General features: G+C 41.1%; 1 protein-coding gene across 2 annotated transcripts in view; it reads left to right on the plus strand.

Moving 5' to 3' along the window:
* The window catches only part of CPQ (carboxypeptidase Q), a 248519-nt gene that overhangs the window by 158877 nt on the left and 68589 nt on the right, over positions 1-21053 (plus strand). For both annotated transcript variants that reach the window (XM_039527638.1, XM_039527636.1), the window contains exon 7: positions 7184-7295. In XM_039527638.1, the coding sequence (XP_039383572.1) occupies positions 7184-7295 (112 nt within the window). The remainder of the gene's footprint in view (positions 1-7183; positions 7296-21053) is intronic.

Consider the following 21053-nt stretch of genomic DNA (forward strand, 5'->3'; position numbering starts at 1 on the left):
ACAGCGGATGTTTTTTCTTTCATCCACCAATGTCTCTTCTGTTCTTGGAACAGTTAGATTGGATTCATGAAAGGAAGAACATGCCTGACAAATTCACTTCAAGTCTTTCAAGCACATTATCAGGCTGGAGAAGGATGAAAGAAAAGACCTAATTTATCTGGATTTCAGGAAGGCCTTTGATGGAACAGACAACTGACTGATTTACAAAATGTCATTGTGTTTTATACACATAAGGAACTATGGTAATTGATTTAAAACCTGGTCTGGAGATGAGGAATGTAGAGTATTGTGAAAGGAAGTTGTTTTGTATGGATTGAGGTGGTTTGCCGCAATGAGGTAGACCACCTTTAGTTTTGTTTTTTGGGCAGGGTAAAAGTCTGGGCACAAAAAAGCATAAAAAGACTACAGTGTAAATTAACCCAAAATAAGCAGAGGCCATATTTTATATTAGCCAATAGATTAGGAAATAATTTGAGAGAGGGATGATCATGGAGGCTACTGTCTATATACTACACCTGTACCTCGATATAACGCTGTCCTCGGGAGCCAAAACATCTTACTGCGTTATAGGTGAAACCACATTATATCAAACTGGATTTGATCTGCCGGAATGCGCAGCCCCCCCCCCCCCGAGCATTACTTTACCGCGTTGTATCCAAAACCATGTTATATTGGGTGGCGTTATAACGGGGTAGAGGTGTATATTTCAGTACAGTACTCCAGCATTTCCCAGACAATATCTGAGACTACTAATATTATAAATGATATATTCTAAAGAGTGTCTGAGAGAAATGCCACATGTGTACTCCATGTATATGAAGATGTTGTACTAATTAGAGGACTTTGTTGACTCTGGTGGGCCAAAGTGTATCAGTTTTTTGTTGGTAATGCATATAACCTTCTGTCCCTGCTCTTTTGGTATTTCTCATAAACTTGCAGATCACTAAAACAAAGAGAATCTTTGGATTCTTATAAATTGCAGAAACCTGCCTGCTCACGGTGGCCATACTGGCAGAGTGGACAAATTACCCAGAACACAAGACTGTCTTTTTGTTCTGTGTTTGTAGCAAAATAGGATCCTGGCCCATTAATAGGACTCCTAGGCATTACGACAATACAAATAAATAATGATACACATGCTTTATGCATGTATGTGCTTAAACTCACAGACCTCAATTTGTAAGTGGGTTCCTCCATCTGAGGAGTTGTTTTAACAATATTTAGATCCTAGCTATGGAATACAGTAGCATCATGTTTGGTTGGATTTGGTTGGAGGTTTTTTAAGTTTTTATGTGTGTGTGTAGGGGCGGGGGGAGGACTTCTGAAATGGGTGTAAAGAAATTTTTAAATAATTTTTTGATTGGATTGAGTCTAGTGATCTGAATTTTCAGCTGGTCTCAAAAACTGGACCTGCATATTTTGCATACAAGAAAATTGCATTTGGTGTGCCAATCTGGAAGTTACTTTGCAAATTTTCTGATTCCTTGTGGCAGATTCCTGTGGGGAAAAATATGGTAATATAATTAAAGACCATATTGTAATGTGTATACGACAAGGGGACTAACAATTAATGTTATACAAGCAACCTTAATTCTGGTACTTCCTAAGTTATGAGTGATTGACTTTGCAACTATAACATTCTTCTAATGTAGCTGTATCTAATTTCTTAGGGTTTTTTTTTTTTAAAAGCAAACTGAAAAAAACACAGATTTTATCCATTGACTCCAAGATGATACACTAGCATGATTAGAACCTTTTAGATTCACAGCACAGACCTCTGCCTCTTAAGGTAAGAGAGTCACTGATAGCAGTAGTTGAGTGAGTATATGGATCAGCTGCTAAGGGGAGATGAGAGATAGTTATGAAACCTATTGGCACAGTCTATTTGCTGACAGCAGAGGCATGCAGAGACTTGCGACTCCTGAGTTCTATTCCAGGTTCTGAGAGGAGTAACCTCTAATGGTTACAGACTAATGTTCCTGTTAGAGGGCTTATTCCTGCACCCTCTCACTTCCCTGGTCCTTCTCGCATGAAGAGAGCAACAATACCCGAAGTCCGAAGGTGCAAATAATTCAATGTTTATTGGGGTGAACTTCCAGCAAGCTTAAATCCAAGTTCCTTATTTTCAAATCCCAACTTACTTCCTGTTTGCCCCTAATTTATATAGTAATATTCTCAGCAGTGCCTTAACCAATCATTTTACTGAAATTTATCTAACCAATCCTAGCATATTGTAACATGATTAGCTAACCAATTATATCCCACCACCTTAATTAGTTTACACCCAGCAAAATTAGTTATACAGCAGACAGAAACAATCACAGAACCAGACAGAGACCCTGCAAATAAACAATAGCAAAGTGGGAACTATAATGACAAAACAATACAGAAGTGAGGATTTCACAACTACATCTATAAAGACATAAGGGTTTCCCAGCTGTGTCTATTGATAAGTCAGTTCTTACCAAACAGAAAACTATCAAACTAAATTTCCTTTTACATCTTCTAGGCTCTTCCCTTTATCTGGAGGTGATAGGTCGGACCACCTTTCTAACGGCCCCAGATTGCCTTATTTCAGTGTGACTAGTTTGGAATGTGAGGATGTGACCATACGCTTCCCAGCTTATGACTGCCTTTGCTGCTTAGCCAAAGGCCTTAGTTTAAGAACAGGGCCTCAGACTCACAGTGAGAGAAGGCCCTTACACAGATAGACAGTGATTTTGATTCTTTCTTTTATACCTCTATAACTAGCTAAATGATAAACAAATACCTAAATTCTTAAAGTATAGGCCTTTACAGACAGGCCTGAATATCTATATCTTAACAGTTCCCTCTAATTTTTTCCAACCATGTGTGGAACAAATTTTGTTATGTGCACCAATATCAAGGTAATGTACGGATGTGCGCCACCAGTAGAAACAAAAAACCTAGATATAATATATATATTTTAAAAAAGTTATCATAGGGATAATTACTCCAGCCAGGACAAGTTAGGCATTTTAGAACTCACTACTCAAAGAACTACATTTAAGCGTAAGAGAGAAATAAAAATTATGAAATGCATAGACCAGTCCAGAAACTAAAATAACACACTCTGAAAGAATAAAATTACAGAGAATATATGTGCATTGCAGGACGTATCAAGAAGTAAGAACAACAACAATACAAGTATGTGTTGGGAGGTGAGTGTGAGAGAGACTGTGTGTGTGTGTGTGTGTGTGTGTGTGTGTGTGTGTGTGAGCGAGGGGGAGAGAGACACGTTGCCCCTTTTAAGTATGCTGCCCTTTTAAGTAGATTGGCACTCACCAGTCTGAAGCCTGCTTGTTCAGACAAGCAGCAACAGCCAGCAAGCTCCCTCCATCCCACTCCTGAGCCCTATCATGTCCCCCTTCCCTGTTCTGCAGAGATGGGGTACAAGGGCAGAGGGTGGGTGGGGATAGGGGGGCACCCAGACATCAGCACTCCCCTCCCCCTCCACTCTGCAAAGCAAGCAGGAGGCTCCCGGGAGCAGCTGGCCAGTAGCTCCAAGGCAGAGGGCAGGAGCAGTGTGGCAGTGTGGGGAGGGGCACCTGAAATGCATGGCACTTGATAGACTGCTGGGTGGCCACACGGCTTAAAGGGAACTTAGTTACAGACCTGTCTGTCCATGTCCTTCCTGCCCCACCTCCACCTTTGGCTCCTCATCCCAGCCACCCCATACATGCTCTCTCCTCATCTAGTCAACCCACGGCATTTCAGTCAGGGTGCCACACCAGCCATTGCAAGGAAAGTCCTGCAGCTCCATACTGGAGGATGCTCAGTGCAGATGGAATCTTTGGAAAATTTAGCTTTCCAACTCTAACAAGTCTTTACTGAGCATGTGTCAACTGAAGTTTTCATGGGGGCAGCAAAAGGCACATCCCTGATATCAGGCCACTCTCCCTCCCCTGCCTAATGTCAAGCCTCTGTTCCAAACCATGGAGGCTCTAGAGCTTTTTAATTAAACTGTAAGAATAATTCATTATGGGCAAAACAATATATTTTCCCCTCACCTCATTCTAAGAAACTGCTGAGCACTATTAGCTGAAATAAAAAAAAATGCAGCCTGAAGCAGACACAAGGCATGGAAAATTTCATGCCAAGTGATTGAGCAACCTTAACTTTAGGCATAGTTACCCGCACTGCCTATAATAATGACTCCAGGTAACAGCACAGTCCCTTCACCACAACTGTTGGAGACACTTTGCTCAAAAATGAAAGATTTGAGACAAGATGGTAATTGGGAAGAGTATCAGTGTCAAGAGAGGGTTTCTTGAGAAGAGTCTGAAAGTGGCTCACGTAATGGAAGCTTCTACCTTGTCTTCCTACTGGAGATGTTGACATTTTCCTTGTGTACAATTTTTGCATAATGACTCGAGCAGATCTGAGCAAATATGGCATGGAGAATTGTTTTGTAGTGGCATAAAGCACTCAGACGTGGAAAAGGAGCATGCTCTGATAGATGTATGGGTAAATAGCGATTCTGCCTAGCTTTCATATTAAGTGCAGCCTGATTTATAGGAATTCAGTATCTGACTGATAGGCATCTGGTATCAGTCAACAGTGCTGGCCTACAAGAAAATAGAATAAGTGGGGGGATAGCTCAGTGGTTTGAGCATTGGCCTGCTAAACCCAGGGTTGTGAGTTCAATCCTTGATTGAGGGGGCCACTTAGGGATCTGGGGCAAAAATTGGTCCTGCTAGTGAAGGCAGGGGGCTGGACTCAGTGACCTTTCAAGGTCTCTTCCAGTTCTAGGAGATTGGTATGTCTCCTATTATTACCTTTAAAATATTTCCTGTGTTTCATTTTTCTTTCCCTACTGCCCTTTATAAGGATTCTGAGATAGAAAGACAGTTCCTTCATGGTGAAACTGCAGAAAAGCCGAAGCTCAGACTGTCATGTTGCATGGAAATCTATCTAATCCTAAAAATATCTTTATAGAATTGGCACATGTAGCCCAGTGCTATTTTACACAGATGTTTGTGGTTTCTCTGTTAGTGAAACTGAATAAATTACTTAGATCATTGTATCATGTTTATGTTCTATCTGCACCAGCAGGCAGTTATATATGGAAATTTGGTGCACATTTAAAAAATCTTTATATGTATGTACATATACAAAGTATGTAGCACATCTGTGGAGGTGACAGCTATGTGACAAATTGGAAAGCCATGTGACAAATTCATTTATCATACATCCTTGATAGCCTGAACTACCTTAGTCCACAAATGCATCCACAGATCCCTAGGACGCTTCAAATGACTGCCATATTATTTTTAAAGGGAACTCCCTGCAGAACTGTTTCCATCTGTAACCCTTACCCATATGTCTGGATGGGCATGTATCAGGATGGGCATAGTGTTTTTGTGAGAGTCCTGGGGGTTGTTTGGTTAGAGGGGCTCTCAGTGGAGGTTGGCTTGTAGCTTGAGTTGCTATAATTTTTTTTTAACTTATGTAAAAAGTGCCTAGAGCTTTGGTCACCTTTTACAATATATTTTACAAATCAAAATAAAAGTGTGTGCATGTGTATAACCATTGAACAGTGCAGAGATCATTCCTAGAGGGACTATCCATAACAGTGGTTCCTGTAGCAGTGGGTTGGTATACAGTCAGTTGTATACTGTAAAATTTCTTAGACATACACTGGTTGCATTTACTTAATTATTCTTGGTATTAATATAAGTAAAAGCTCATCCATAAAATACTCTGACTTTCTCAATCCATTTGAACCTTAGTCTGTTTCGATGTAATGTTCTGAAGCTGGGAGAGATGCTTTTTGATTGGATTCTGTAATCCCATGAGGGATTACACCATTGTGTGATTCAAAGTTTCCTGCTGTTGCTATATGTGTTATTTCACAGGAATGAGAAGTAATTCCCTATCAGACTCTTGTGTAGAGATTGTTGCCAGGGAACATCATCCAGTGTTAGTGAGGCGTTCTTTCACTGCTGAAGTTAAGGCATTAAATCTATTATAAACTCCGTTTTCAATATGTTTTTAAACTTGCCCTCAATTCACTTCAGCCGGAAGTTATATTTCCCAGGAGTAAATATTTATCTTTCCAAAACCAATTGCTGGTTAAAATGCTATGGCCATTTTAAAGTTGTGGCACAGACAATTTTTGACATTCTAGACAGTTAACATCTCCTTCAGAGCCCTTACATCTCTTCTCTAAAATCTTCTGAGTTTGCAGATCACTGATCCAATGGACAGTAATGAACCTATGTCAGTCTAGCTACAGTATTAGTTCATGAAGTCTGCATACCAGAGACTCTCGAGACTGTTTTTGATGGTCAGTGTCACCACATGTATTGCATACCCTATCTCTAAATATGTCGGTGAATATCTTTTTTCAGTTGAAATATTTGAAAGCAATTGTCTCCTGCTCATAACAGTTACTCAGGCTTTGTGTAGGGTAGATTTCACCAGCAGTGTGTAGCCAACCTAAGACATTCACAGCCACAGTATATTAGAATTAAATACTTTAGTTATGAGGATCAGAAAGAACTGGATAGTATTGACAAATATTAATCGGTACTTATAATAATGTAAGTGTCTTCCTAAAACTCTAAGCTCCTGTATTATCTATTTTAAAATTTCCATCTGACTAGTGTAATTATAAACTACATGGTGCTGGAAGTTGGTGTGGTGGTGGGAGTAGATGGGTGGTGGTGATTTATATTGTGGTAACATGTAGAGAGGGATTCCAGTCATAGACCATGGCCTCACTGTGCTTAGCATTGCACAAACATGTTATAAAATGACTGTCTCTGCCTGGGGTACCCTACTATCTAAGTACATATTTACTAGTTATACATCCTAAAATAAGGTTAATCATGCTTTTCATGCTTAAGAGTTTAAACTGATCACTAAAGATTGCTAGGCATGCAGGAGGGACTAAACCTTTCACTTAGCATTAGTTACTAGTTATTAGTCACTAGCAGATGCAGGATACCAGACTTGATTAAACCAATGGTCTAAGCCAGTATGGCAAGTATTGTGGTCCTCGATTTAAGCTTGTTTTAAACTAAAAAGCAGAAAATCTTTAGACAACATGGGGCATATCTACCCTATGAATGTTTGTAGCACAATAGGTAGAAGCACCTTGTATGACTTTTCTAGTTTGATATTTTCATATAAATGTCCTTTTCTAATTGCATTTTAGGTTGTACTGGTCAGCGGACATCTGGACAGCTGGGATGTTGGGCAAGGAGCCATGGATGATGGTGGTGGAGCATTTATATCATGGGAAGCATTATCTCTTATTAAGGATCTTGGTAAATATTTATTTAAAGAAATGTTCTAATGTGTAAGACTTCCAAGACTCTCGGTGTAATTTTTTTTTAAACTGAAGATAGTCATCAGCTCCACCATTCTGAGCACAAATATTCACCATCCAGAAAAATATTCCTAACGATTTCCCTCTTCATCAGAAGACTGAACAAATTAGTCACCTTCCCAAAACAAAAAAAAGAGTGCATAAAGAGTGCTTTGAACATTCATAGCCAACGCCAAAATGTAATGAAAGTTTGTAAATAAATGTATGTTAGAATGAGGACACTCTATGGGCTGTATATTGTTGGCTTGACAGCTCAAATAATTAGAATACAATTTTCTAACTGTGTATGCACCATTTAAGTGGGGGGAGGGATACATTTTGAACAGTAAAACCTACAGTCCCGCCGCTGGTAAAGTGAAGGAACAACATTCATGGGGTCTGGCTGTGATTGTCCTGGACACTAAGCTTTGGGAAAGACAGTAAAAAATGGAGAAGGAACTATTGACAGTCCCCCAGAGAGAAACCCTGTAGTGCTTTACAGTGTTGTTGTAGCTGTGTCAGTGCCAGGGTATTAGAGAGACAAGGTTGGTGAAATAATATATTTTATTGGATCAACTTCTGTGGGTCAGAGAGATAAGCTTTTGAGCTACACAGAGCTCTTCCTCAGGTCTGGGAAAGGTACTTAGGCATTGTATACACTATACGGTTTTGTTGACAAAATTCAGCTTTCATCGACAAAACAGCGGAGGTGTACACGCTGCAATGCTCCTTCTGCCAACAAAACTCTCCTGCTTTGCCGACAAAATAAAACGAGAAGCACGGAGCTTTTTGTGGCAAAGTTATATTGACAAAGTGTCCGTGTAGACACTGTGCTTGGTGATGTCACTATAATTGGCCTCCATGAGGTGTCCCACAATGCTCATCCTGACCATTCTGATCAGAAGTTTGAACTCCACTGCTGCACAGTCAGGTATGCAGGCATTGGCCCCCTCCTCCCACCCCCCAACTTAAAGGCCCAGGAATTTTTTAAATTCCACTTCCTGTTTGCGCAGCGTGAATAGCTCACATCGCATCTTCCCAGCTGACTGTGGTGGCTCCACACAGCAAACGCTCTCCCACTTGGAGCATACCTGAGTTGTTGGATCTGCTGGCACTGTGGGGAGAAGAGGCTGTGCAGTCCCAGCTCTGCTCCAGCCGTAAGAACTTCGGTACCTACAGTCAGCTTTCTCTTGCTTGTTGGATAAGGGCTATGAACAGGACACGCATCACTGCCATGCGAACGTAAAGAAGCTACCCACAGTGCACTGCTCTCTGTCGATGCTAGAGTACCAACTGTGGACATGCTCCGCCAACAGAAGGAGTGTTGTGTGAACGTGCACAAGTGATGTAATTATGCCAGTTTTTGACTGTCTGTACTTTAGGATTCCCTCAAAGTTAGGCCATAAAAGGTCTATAGCATCACAACTGTGAAAACTGGCTTGTGTAAAACACTTCTGCATTTTGACCTCAATTCAGCAGAGCACTTAAGCATCTTCTACCATTCTTATTTAGGTGTCTAAGTCCCAAGTTAAGCTTATCTGAGGCTCTAACCCATCAGATTGTGTACACTTTCTATAGAGTGCAGCTTTAAGTAATTTTTAAAGAGTGCAGTGAACAAATGACCAGTTATTCGTGAGTAACTGGCCACAGTTGTCTTCACAACTGTCCTGTTTCTATGCTCAATGGTACACACACAAAGTAGGTGATAGTTCCAAATCATCTAAATGTTTGTTTAAAAATAAAACCAGCCCCCATGATCCTCAACTATGGCTCAGTTTAACCTCCAGCCTTGCCTGTGAGGCTTTTAACGTTCCATAGTTCTAATGACAAGAGTATGTATACTTGAAAAGCTCATCACTCCATGCTGAGCTCTTTATGGGGGAGAAGGATGATAAGTGTTCTGTTATGCTATTAGCCACTCATATACTACAACGATGACAAGTGCCAGACACTTCTATAAATAAATAAATGCATCTTTCATTTTGCTTATTTGAAACCCTTCCCTCTTGTTTTCCTGGCTGCAGACTGAGTAGATTTAAATAGAGTAAAGTCTGTGACTAAAAGTAATTTAGCTTGTGGCTTTTGGGATTTTTTGTTTTTTGGGGAGAAGGAAGGGTAAAATAATTTTCAGTTTTTCTATGGGGGAATTCTTAGTTGCTTTCAAATTGTTTTTTGTCTTCTCCTGTATGATTCTTGAAAAATCATGTATAGTCCCCCCCCACCCACCCCCAAAAAAGTTTCTTATTTGCTGACTTTGCCCTTCAGAGTGTACTGTTTTGTATCTGCTAAGGGCAAGTTCTTAGTGACATCGTATAACTTTTGTTCAGTGGGTTTCCTTTGATGCAAGAATGAAATGCATCGCTCACTCCTTGTTGAAATATTTGATTTCCACGGGTAGTAGGTTGGCTGGCCTATATGTTTACTGTAAAACCTGTGGCAAAGGCCTATTTTTCTCAGCTGGGAATTATTGGAGTCTTTGCTGGTGACCTCTATTCTGGTTTGCCGTTACATAAGTTCTTGTTACACCAACACAGTGTGCATTTGATCTTCCCATGATGGTTTGTTAATGCAAGATTTACAAATTCAGATGCACAGAACAGAATATTCCGCAATAAATGACAGCAAAATTCTATATGCATAAATGATGTGACAAATAAATTAGTGAACCAAGCTGAGCTTTGTTTAGAAGCAAACACACCAAGTATGGTTTAAATTTGGGGCTAGCTATAGAACAGTGAGTTCAAACACTGCATTTTGAATCGTAAAGACCTGCCTTCATATCCGGCTTGGATCCCAATGAAATGAGTTCGTGATCTCAGTCTAGTCCAGAGAGGACATAAAATCACTGCATAGTTTGACTTGTCTGTGTTCACATTCATAAGTTCTATTGCTTACTGTGGGTCTCCTAATGTGCTGTCTCGGTTCTCTCTCTAGATATAGAAAGCTATATCTCAGCATTGCTTTGTTGGTTTTGGTAAATTATCATATGTATGAGTATAAAAGCTAGCTTTCCAATACCAATGGCAAAGTGAGACTGTTGTAAAGGGAGGTGAGCATTTTGGGTTATGAATTTTAGATTATATAATGGAGCTGTTACGTGCTGTTGATTCTGTTAAAACGAGTTTCATAAAATAGAGTTTCATTGACTCTATTACAAGTTGTTTGCGTAATAACCACTATGTAGACTTTTCCATTGATCTAACAGTACCTAGCCATGATACAGTTGTGGTCTTGCATCTGTTGTTGTCACTAATGATATGTGCTACCTATGGGAAAGGTCTGTATTTTTATAAAGAAATTCTCTGCTGTTCATTGTGTGTATGTGTTTGGCTGATTTGCTTGTTAGCTCCAGGTTGGTCTTTTATTTTTTGTTTTTTTTAGGGAAAGGGAAGGTGGAAGGACTGGTAAAACTGACACAGTTGAGTTACCAAATTCCTGGGGGTAAGATTTAAAAAAATGTTTAGGGAATGGCCAAAGGATCAGTGTCAAGTAGTTGTGAATCCACTGGCCTCACACAAATATTGAAAGAAAATTGTATCGGTTTGTGAACAGTTTCCTAAACTTAAAAGAGGGGCTAGCTTCATAACAGAACAGTTGAGTGAGCTCTAAGTATGAGGTTAAGTGCTGTTTGTCATATCCTTGAAGCAGCTTTTAACTGTATATACTTTCTGAAAGTATTTGCTAAGTAAACCAGGTATCTCTGCACCTCTTAATGAGAGCCCATGAAATAATAACATCTATCTGTTAGGTATTTTTATGGCCCCCATCACCACAGTATCTGAGTGCCTCACAACCTTCAATGTATTTATCCTCACAGCACCCTGTGCACCACAGCAGTGCTATTATCCCCATTTTACAGATGGGGAGCTGAGGAACAGAGAGGCTAAGTGCTTCCGGTGTATAGAGGTTACTCAACAGCCTTTAGGGGTTTGTGTTTTAATGCATCTCAAATTTCACTTCAGCCTCCAAACATGAGTAATTAAAGTTATGAAAAGGTGCCAAAAACTTTAAAAATCACCCCTAAAGACCGTATCGCTGAGTTTGGCAAGGACTAATTTCACATTGATGGTAATGTGCTGTTCTGTACTCTATGCAGCAAGGCTGTAAATTACGTTTGAAGGTAGACAAATACAAATTGCAGTTCTATTAATTTTATTTTATTATAATGATTGATGGCACTGGTAGGCTTTGAACTTGCTTAAAAATTGTAAATATATCAATAAAATGTGTTCAACTGATACTTATATATAGTGTGGCTAGGGAACTAAAGTTCAGCATTTCATTTTAATCATGGAAAACATGGATTTTTATGTGTTTGGGTCTTTTTTTAATCAGACAATTTTGGTTTTTTATCACAGAAAACTAGGATCCCTGCGTATAAAGCTTGCATGCATTCACTGGCTGTGTGACTCACACAAACTTCAGTGATGGGTGGAATATATATACATGTGAGAGACCATGTGTACGATGAGAAATAGCACAGTTTCAGCAATTGGCTTAGCTGTAAATCAGGGGTGGGCAAACTTTTTGGCCCGAGGGCCACATCGGGGAATAAAAATTGTATGACAGGCCATGAATGCTCACAAAATGAGGATTGGAGTGCAGGAGGGGGTGCGGGCTCTGAGTTGGGGCTGGTGATGAAGAGTTTGGGGTGTAGGACGGTGCTCTGGGCTGGAACCAAGGGGTTTGGAGGTCAGGAAGGGGATCAGGGCTGGGGCAGGGGTGCAGAAGGAGTGCAGGTTCCGGCTGGGGGAGTGGGCTCCAGGGTGGGACTGAGGATGAGAGGTTTGAGGTTCAGGAGGGTGCTCCGGGCTGGGATAGAGGCGTTTGGAGAGTGGGAGGGGCTGGGGCGGGGCAGGGGCAGCTCTAGGAATCCCGCCGCCCCAAGCAAGGCGGCGTGCCACGGGGCGCGCTCTGGCAGTCGCCGGTCCCGCAGCTCCGGGGGACCTCTTGCAGACATGCCTGCGGAGGGTCCGCTGGTCCCGCGGCTCCGGTGGACCTCCCGCAGGCATGACTGTGGAAGGTCCACCGGAGCCGGCTGCTGCCCTGCCGGCAAAATGCTGCCCCAAGCGCGCGCTTGGCACACTGGGGTCTGGAGCCGGCCCTGGGCAGGGTGTTTGGAGGTGGGGAGAGGCTCAGGGGTTGCAGGCTCTGAGCGGTGCTTACCTGAAGCGGTTCCTGGAAGCAGTGGCATGTCCCTTTTCCAGCTCCTACGTGGAGGCACAGCCAGGTGGCTCTGCCTGCTGCCCCATTGACAGGCACCACCCCTGCAGCTCCCATTGGAGCGCATGAGAGCTGGAGTGGGGCCATGCTATGGCTTTTGGGAGCCGCCTGGTTCAGGCCCTGACCCAGCACCCCGGCCAGAGTGCTGGAGCAGAGCCAAACTCTGTGGTGCGGCCCCTGGTCCAGCGCCCCAGCCAGAGCGGGGCCGAGCCACGTGGTGCGGCCCCCGGCCCAGCGCCGCAGCCGGAGTGCCAGAGTGGGGCTGAGCCACATGATGTGGCTCACAGGCCAGCTTAAAACGGCTCACGGGCCGTAGTTTGCCCACCCTGCTGTAAATGTTAAAAAGGACAAACCATGGTCAGCACTGGTAAAACTAAACTCCTGTTTCCTAGTGTGGACAAAGCCATAGAGAACTACACTTGAAAAGAATGTTTTAAAAACATCATGGGCATGAACTGCAAGGTTCTATCTATATTAAAATGTTTGGATCTCACAAGAATGAGAGTTGACAGTGTCCCTTTAAGACTTTTTAAAATTGTAATTGAAACTGTTTCCTGAATTATGGCCTTGACTAATGTGTCTGGAAAACTGTAAGTCAGGAAGTATTATGTAAAATAGATTTCTCTTCCATTTGCTGTAGCCCATGTATCAATTCACATTTCTCTGTTCCATATTCGCTGGCTTAATACATGAGTACTGAAGCTATCTATTATAAAATGCTTCTTACTGAAGTAATTCCTTTTCTGTTAGTGCAATATTCTGGTTCATCTCACATAATTTTAATTAAAAGTCATTTGAATGTCATTTTTAACTTACTTTTAAATTTTAAAATGTTCCTGCATTGATCATAATTGTGGATTTGCAGTAGTTTGCTGTATGAGAGGTAGGCTATCATGTTGTGAAAGAAATTAAAGCAATGTTGTCACCTTTTACAGTAGTTACTTTTTAATTAAAATATCTGCATCCTTGATATTACCTCCTTGTTCTGATAGACTCTCCCTCCAAAAGTTGCATCTTTTGGTATGTGACTGCTTTTTATATAAGGAGAAAGTAACTTTTGAATCTGCTAAATAGGAAATATATTTCCCTGCGCTGCTCTTACTTTAAATGTGGAAAGTAACGTCATGCTTTCATTTTAACATCCAAGCTGAACTGCACATCTAGAAAATACCAGAGTATTTACTTCTCATGTTAGTACACTATACTAAAAGAATGATTATATTTGTGGTCCTGCCATAAAGTATATTGCTGCTTTGGTAAATTTAAGCAAACAGACCCCTATAAGCTTATTGTCCTTTCTCCTGTTGGCTTCCTCTTCGCTGCAAACTCAAGTGTACTCACTAGCTTCAAGATACAGAATGGCTCTTTATTTATATATTTTTTAAAATGTCTTAAAAGCTTGGTGCCAGAGGGAATTTCAGCCTTTTCCAAGTGCAAAACCCAATGGAGCTACTGAAATGCAAAGAACCATTCAGAATGAGGTCACTGCATCATCTTGTTCTCGTGGGTTTTATTTTAATTTATATATTTTCAGTATCGCCTAGCCTAGCACTAGACAGGTGTCTGTGTCATCAAGACTGAGGGAAGATAAAGGCAGTGTGGACTGAGCATTAAATCGCTGGTTTTCCAATCTACTTTTCCAAAACATAAAGTACATCAGAGGCCAGAGGCAGAGCTGAGACTACTGTACTTTAACATCCAAGCCACACTTTGTAAAGTGTCAGAACGAGAGTGAGAGGACATGGTATTTTCTGCTCTACAAGACTTTTACAATGTTTTCCTGTATTTCTAATAATTTGCTGCTGAAAGAGAGGAAGGGAGTCCCCAAATTAGATTACTCAAGCAGAAAAAAATGAACACTACAGGTGGAGAATGTCTCTCTGCCTGTTGCTGGTTGCTCAGAGACCTGGATCTTCCATAGGGGCAGGGAGGTGGCTGAAACAGCACTTTGGTCTTTTATGTGAATTTTTTTACTTTGGGGATTTTGTTTTAAATTTACACTGGTTACTAGTCAGGAAGAGAGAGTAATAGATTGTATTTGAGGGTGTGAATTGTATTGCTGTTGGGGCACTGCACTAATCAGTTCTCTATTTAAAACCCCAGATACAGGAAGGCACAACTACTCCGTATATTGCTCTGTAACACTCATTTAACCTGGCCCTGTAGTCACTGTACAAAGAGCATCTTAAATAAGCATTAGCTTCAGCGACTCCATTGTCCTGGCTCTTCCCACCATTTTCATTCAATGTCCTTCTCTTCAGGTGAGATCTCAGGGCTCTGTCCTTGGCTCCCTACTTCTCTTCCAATAGGACCCCTCCCTAGGAGACCTCATTCACATGGCTTTAGCTACCATGATCAGGGGTGGATTACGGTTTTGTGGAGTCCTGGCCAGAGCAAGTGGGGGCTCCTCCCGACCCCTTCCGCCTGCAGTCTTCCCCCCCACCCCCAACCCCAGCACTGCTGCCAGGGAGAGGGGTCAGGGTGCAAGGGCTTGCTCTGCTCCGCCCACCCAGCATTCCTGCCAAGGAGTGCTGGGCAGACGGAGCAGGTCAGGGTGCAGGGGTGCCCCAATTGGCTGGGGCTCCATTGGCCCAGTGGCTAATCTGCCACTGACCATGATTACAGATTACTCACAAATCAACTCCTTTGTCCTGTCCAGTCTTGAATCTCCAGCTGCCTCTCTAACATTTCCTCTTGCATATCCCATCACTTTCCTAAACTAAACGTGTCAAAAGTAAGCTTCCCATGATTCCTTCCTAAACCTTCCCCTATCTCTGTTCCCCTTGTTCTCTATAACAAATGACAAATTCATGGTTCCCTCTCTGTCTCTGCCTGCCACTCAGCTCACGGCCTTTGGAGTAATCTCAGTTTCTCCTTGTCCTTCTCCTCCCACATTCACACTGTAACCAAATGCAGTTTCCCTTCCTCCTTTACATGACTTCTAAAATCCAACCCTCCTGCTCTGTCCCTACTCCATGTACCTTCCTTATCTCATGTTCTGCCTCCTCCTTTCCCGCCTCTTTTCTGAAGTGTATCCAAAATGCTCAGCTGAAATAATCTTCCTGTCCTGTCACTCTGACAGGGTAATTTCCTCTCTCTCACCAAACACACACATTATAATCCCTTCACTGGACTCTTCCCAAATCACATTTCAACTTTGTCCTCACTTCCAGAGCTCTCCTCAGCACTGCTTATATCTCAGTTTTCACTTCCTCCTTTTTTTCTTCTTCTCCCCTACATTCTGCCAACTACACCTTCGGTGGAGTTTTCCCACTCATGACTCTGTGCTGCTTTTCTAGTTAACCCATACGATTGCAACAGCCTTCCTTGTTCCTGAGGTCCAAGAATCCTCAGTCTCTTCCTTCAAACCATCTTCAGAATTCACTGCATCTTTACTAAATTCCCATCACTAATATCTGCTCCAACACTGTCTACTTTTTCCTTTGGGCCTGAACATTATGAAAATAAAATAAAATATAATAAAATAACCGAGACAAACAAAGCAAAAGCAACAACAAACAAAGCAACTTGTATGATCTACTTTAAAAAATACATGCATGCCACATTTTCCAACCCAAAAAGCTATATTCCTTTCACATTTTTTAACTTATCTAGGATATTGGTATACCAAAGTTGGGCTTTAAAGGATAAGAATACGTAAATGTGTTTTTCCACGAAGTTCTTTCTCTTTTTAATGGTTTTAAATAACCCTTTATATTTCTCTCTTAATTTTGAAGAAAAAAATCTTTCTTTCTCCCACTAGCTAATTTTCTGCATAATTGTACGAAGAGACTTTTTAAATCAGAATGGGTGGGATGTCCAAAAACACCTAGGGTGCTTAGTTCTATTGACTGTCAATGAAAAGCTTCTGTTTTTGTTATTGGGTATGGGCTTGCCATCCAAAAGAATTGTATATGTTGTATAACTTAGTTTAATATTGTCTATCTATTCTGCTAAATTTATCATTCAATCCAGTGAATGCTATTGTAATGTGAATAGATTTTTCTCTTAAAAGGGATAGTTTCCCAGCCTTCCTGCACCTGAAATGAATTTTTAACTGGTTGTGAGCAAGAGGTTTGTGTTCAACTTCAGATTCTAAACTCTTACCCAGGATCAAAGGATTCCTTTTTTAATGGGCCACTGTCATTTGCCAACTATCAATAGATAGGAGCTTCCATCAGATGTGCATCAGGCACTTAATTTAAATTGTTGGTATTAGGCTGTTTGAATTAGAAGAATAGCACCATGTACAGCATATTTATTAACAGTGTTGAATCCTTGGCGCCATGTATTTTGGAGAAAATAAATGGGCCCTCAAACTACTAGATACAAACCATTAGACAAGGAGAACAGAGATGTCAACTCTGGGGAATAATAGAGTGATGATTGGACACAGATGCAAATAGTAGGTTGGTGTTAGAGAGACAGACTTTTTGCTATGTAAGATTATTATCTTGCATAACTAATTCAAACCAGTGATGAGTGGAGTTTTTCCTAACTTAAACCATTGTAAATGAGTAGAGTCAGGAGAAAAGAAAGTATGAAAACACCTCCTTATTAATATCACAGTGAGAACCTTTATAGGAAATCATATTTAGTGTATCATTTAATTATATTTATGGAAACCAGATCAGTGCCAGAACATACACAAATCTTACTAATGCATTTGGCACCTAATTCTGAGGCTTCTGTTAACTAAGCATGTAGTTGTACATTTCTTTTTGTGTTTTCTACACAGAGAATTTAGATTTTCCTCTTGTATTGGCATCAGGCATTTTTCAAAGATGTCTCAAGTTTCCTGTCAGGGCTTTAAATGCTAGTGTGATCCAGTGAATCTCTTGTGTCTAATGAAACCTGATCACCCTACAAACCTGAACAACATAAAGGATGCAGTACGGATTTAATGAATAACAACAATGTAATGTGGTGTACAGGGCCATTTTGTATCTTGTTTCAGGTACGTAAATGTACTTCATAAAAGCAGACTGTAGGCTACTAATGGGGAAAAAATGCTAAATTTGAAAGCGGGCCAAACTTGAAGCTGGTGTAAGCAAGTGCAGCTCCATGGAAATTTCTGTAACAAATACAGCAGTGGCTTAAACAGTGGGATAAGTGGTCATGTAGTGTAATTTGCACCAGTTTGGTATTCAGTGGAGACTCAAGTGTTCCATTTAGGCTGAGCCCTTTGGCGGTGGTGGAGCTGCAGTACCCCAGAGGGAGCCCTGGGAGACATCCTGGCTTCCAGAGTTCCCAGGCACGCAGCCTGTACATCTGCTGCTATGCTTTTTTATTAGGTGCAGCTGACTTCTGCCTCTGATTCTGCCTGGCCCTTATGCTCGCTGTGCAAGAGAGGGAGAAAGATCAGTATGCTCTCCCCACCAATGTAATGAACTCACATAAGGGGCAAATGCAGGATCTGACCCAAGGTGTGCAAAACGAACATAGCACATAGGTGAAAACGCCAGAAGGGATGGGGCAACAGCAGTAATAGCAACTAACAGGATTGTATAAGAAAAAGGCTTTTCCTGCCTTCTGCCCCTTCATTTTACACACCCACCAAATACTTTATCAATGCAACTTACATTACTTTACCTCTTACATCCACTTACAACCGTTCTTCAACCTACTTGCATACCTTGTGTGACTTACACCATCATTTAAATTGCCTTTGAATATGGCCCAGTGTTATGGACTTTAAATAAATTGATCCTTTCTTCAGTGTGAAGGCAGAATAATTTTGACATTTTGAATGTGAATACAACCTTTTAAACTGTATTATGAATTCTCTAAAAGAACTTTTCTGACTACCTATCAGACCCTATTTTTGTTAGACTTGACTGTACCATTAATTGCTAACCTTCCATATGAATAGTTGGTTTACATTTCTAATCTGTGCTGGGAAAGTATTTACTTTAGGGAATTTAGTCCTTTGCACTATTGATCTCAATCTTTCATACACACACACAAAGTTTAAATAACAGTAAGTTGTGACACAAGCTAGCAAGAACCAGGAATTCAAACATAAAGTTTGATGCATTTTGACTTAGTCAGTTATACTTTGGTTATGGAACATATATGGGCAAAGTTGCCATTGGTTTCAGTGGCATCAGGATTTTAGACATTGTATGTAAAACCATGGACTGACCTGCAATGAGAAACCTGTAATATCAGTAGCACAACAAATTAACGACTTTGTGTGTCAGAATTAAATTTAGATTTCTTTCTTTTTTGTGTTTGCGACTTGTAACCCAACTTTTTTTTATTAATTTCCTTTTGAGTTGTTTTTTGAGGGTGATAATCTCTGCTCAAAGGTTAGCCTTGTTAATTTGATAAAATCATAGCTTCATCAAGATCTTGATCATCAAGCTTAATGTTTAACAAAGGTGGCCTAAAATATTTAAGTAATCTCTAGCCACTTCTGGAATGTATAAGATGGCAGCAAATCCTGTCTAATTGTCACTTAAGTCTTAATCTTTAGCACCATCTGGAAAGTGACACACTCTCTTCTGATGTGGGTTTGGGGCCGGAACATGATTTATGTCTTAGACAGGGGTGGCTCTAGACATTTAGCCGCCCCAAGCAGGGTGGCATGCTGCGGGGGGCGCTCTGCCGGTCGCCGATCCCGTGGCTCCGGTGGACCTCCCGCAGGCGTGCCTGCAGAGGGTCCGCTGGTCCCGTGGCTCGAGCGGACCCTCCGCAGGCACACCTGCGGGAGGTCCACCAGAGCCGCCTGCCGCCCTCCCGGCGACCCTCCCGCACTTGGCGTGCTGGGGTCTGGAGCCGCCCCTGGTCTTAGAGCAGCCTTTTTTATTAACCAAGCTGCTGCCAAGTTTGGTTATTTTGTGGCAAGTCTTGCTAACTTCAATGCGATATCTATATTATTATCATAATATGTCATCATTGGCCATCTGGCTGATTTGAAATAGGAAGGATACTAATCCTGTGTTGTAATTACTTAGAAGTGGAGCAGCAAACTGTTGGGATGGGGGTGGGGGGGGAGGGTTTTTTTAGAAAACAAGCGTTCTCCTGCATTTAGAGTCAGATGACTTGCATTTAGAAAATTTAGTTTTAATTACTGGATTCTATTGTTTGTACTTGCTGAATTACAGAATAATAGGAAGTGTAAGTTTTTCATATTTTGAATATTTTGTTTCTATTATATTCCTGATTTCTTTCAGGTGGGGAAAATTGGGTGGTGGTGGTTATAATTAATGACAGAGATGTGCATGACTACATTCCCATAACTTTTTCACAACTGGCTTCACCCTATGCCCATCTTTTCTTGACCATTCTTAAAAATTATACTGTATGGGAGCCCTAAGCATTTTTTAAAAAAGTGTTAAATGTTGATGCACAGAATAAATATACTTTTTCATGAACTGATTTACCAGATTTAATTAACATACAAAAGCCAGTAGGAGAACACTTCAATCTTCCAGGACATTCTATAACAGATTTAAAAGTAGCTATACTTGAACAAAAAAACTTGAGAAATAGACTTCAAAGAGAAACAGCAGACCTAAAATTCATTTGCAAATTTAACACCATTAATTTGGGCTTGAATAGAGACTGGGAGTGGCTGGCTCATTCAAAAGCAGCTTTGCCTCTCCTGGAATTGACACCTCTTCATCTATTATTGGGAGTAGACTACATCCACCCTGATCGAATTGGCCCTGTGGACACTGGTTCTCCACTTGTGAGGTAACTCCTGTCTCTTCATGTGTCATTATATAATGCCTGCATTTGTAATTTTCCCTCCATGCATCTGAAGTGAGGTTTTTTACCCACAAAAGCTTATGCCCAAATAAATCTGTTAGTCTTTAAGGTGCCACCAGACTCCTTGTTGTTAATTAACTGAATTAATTAACCATAAATCAAAGACCAGAATTTATACCTGCCCGGATCTGTTACAGAAATAAACTCTTTTGCAGTGTAGACCCTACTTTTCTCCTTCGTCTGATATTGCCCTGCACTTCCCTTGCTTTAAAAAGCTTTGCATATGCTCAACAGCTTGTTGTGTGTAAGGATCTAAAGTACAGCTCTCTCTGCTATTAGTAATGTATAATGAATAGCAAAATTATATCCTACTGTCCTTTAGTACTTAAAACCCTTAGAGTTTCTCATACAAATCTAATAGCATATCTTCAATTAAGGTGAAGGTACTGAGGATCCTTACCAGCAAGTCCGCTGAAAGCGGTTTGGTTAGTTGATTTACTTCAGGCATGGCAGGGGCAGTAGCACATGTTGCCCTGTAAGAGGCTTGGGTAAGGAAGTGACTGTGGAGAGTCTGTTGTTCAGGCCTGTAGAGATGGCTGTAACACACAGCTGCTACCGCACTAATAGTGGCCCCAGCTATACATCTTCTACTCTGCAGCAGTAAAAGTACTAACGCTCACTTTTTTGTTGAGGTCATAGAGCAGAGGTGGGTGTCTGATGGAAATCCATATGCAGCTGCCCTGGGGAAATGGAGGCCAACACATGAATTGTTTAGACA

Source organism: Mauremys reevesii, linkage group 2, assembly GCF_016161935.1.
Source record: "Mauremys reevesii isolate NIE-2019 linkage group 2, ASM1616193v1, whole genome shotgun sequence".
NCBI lineage: Eukaryota > Metazoa > Chordata > Testudines > Geoemydidae > Mauremys > Mauremys reevesii.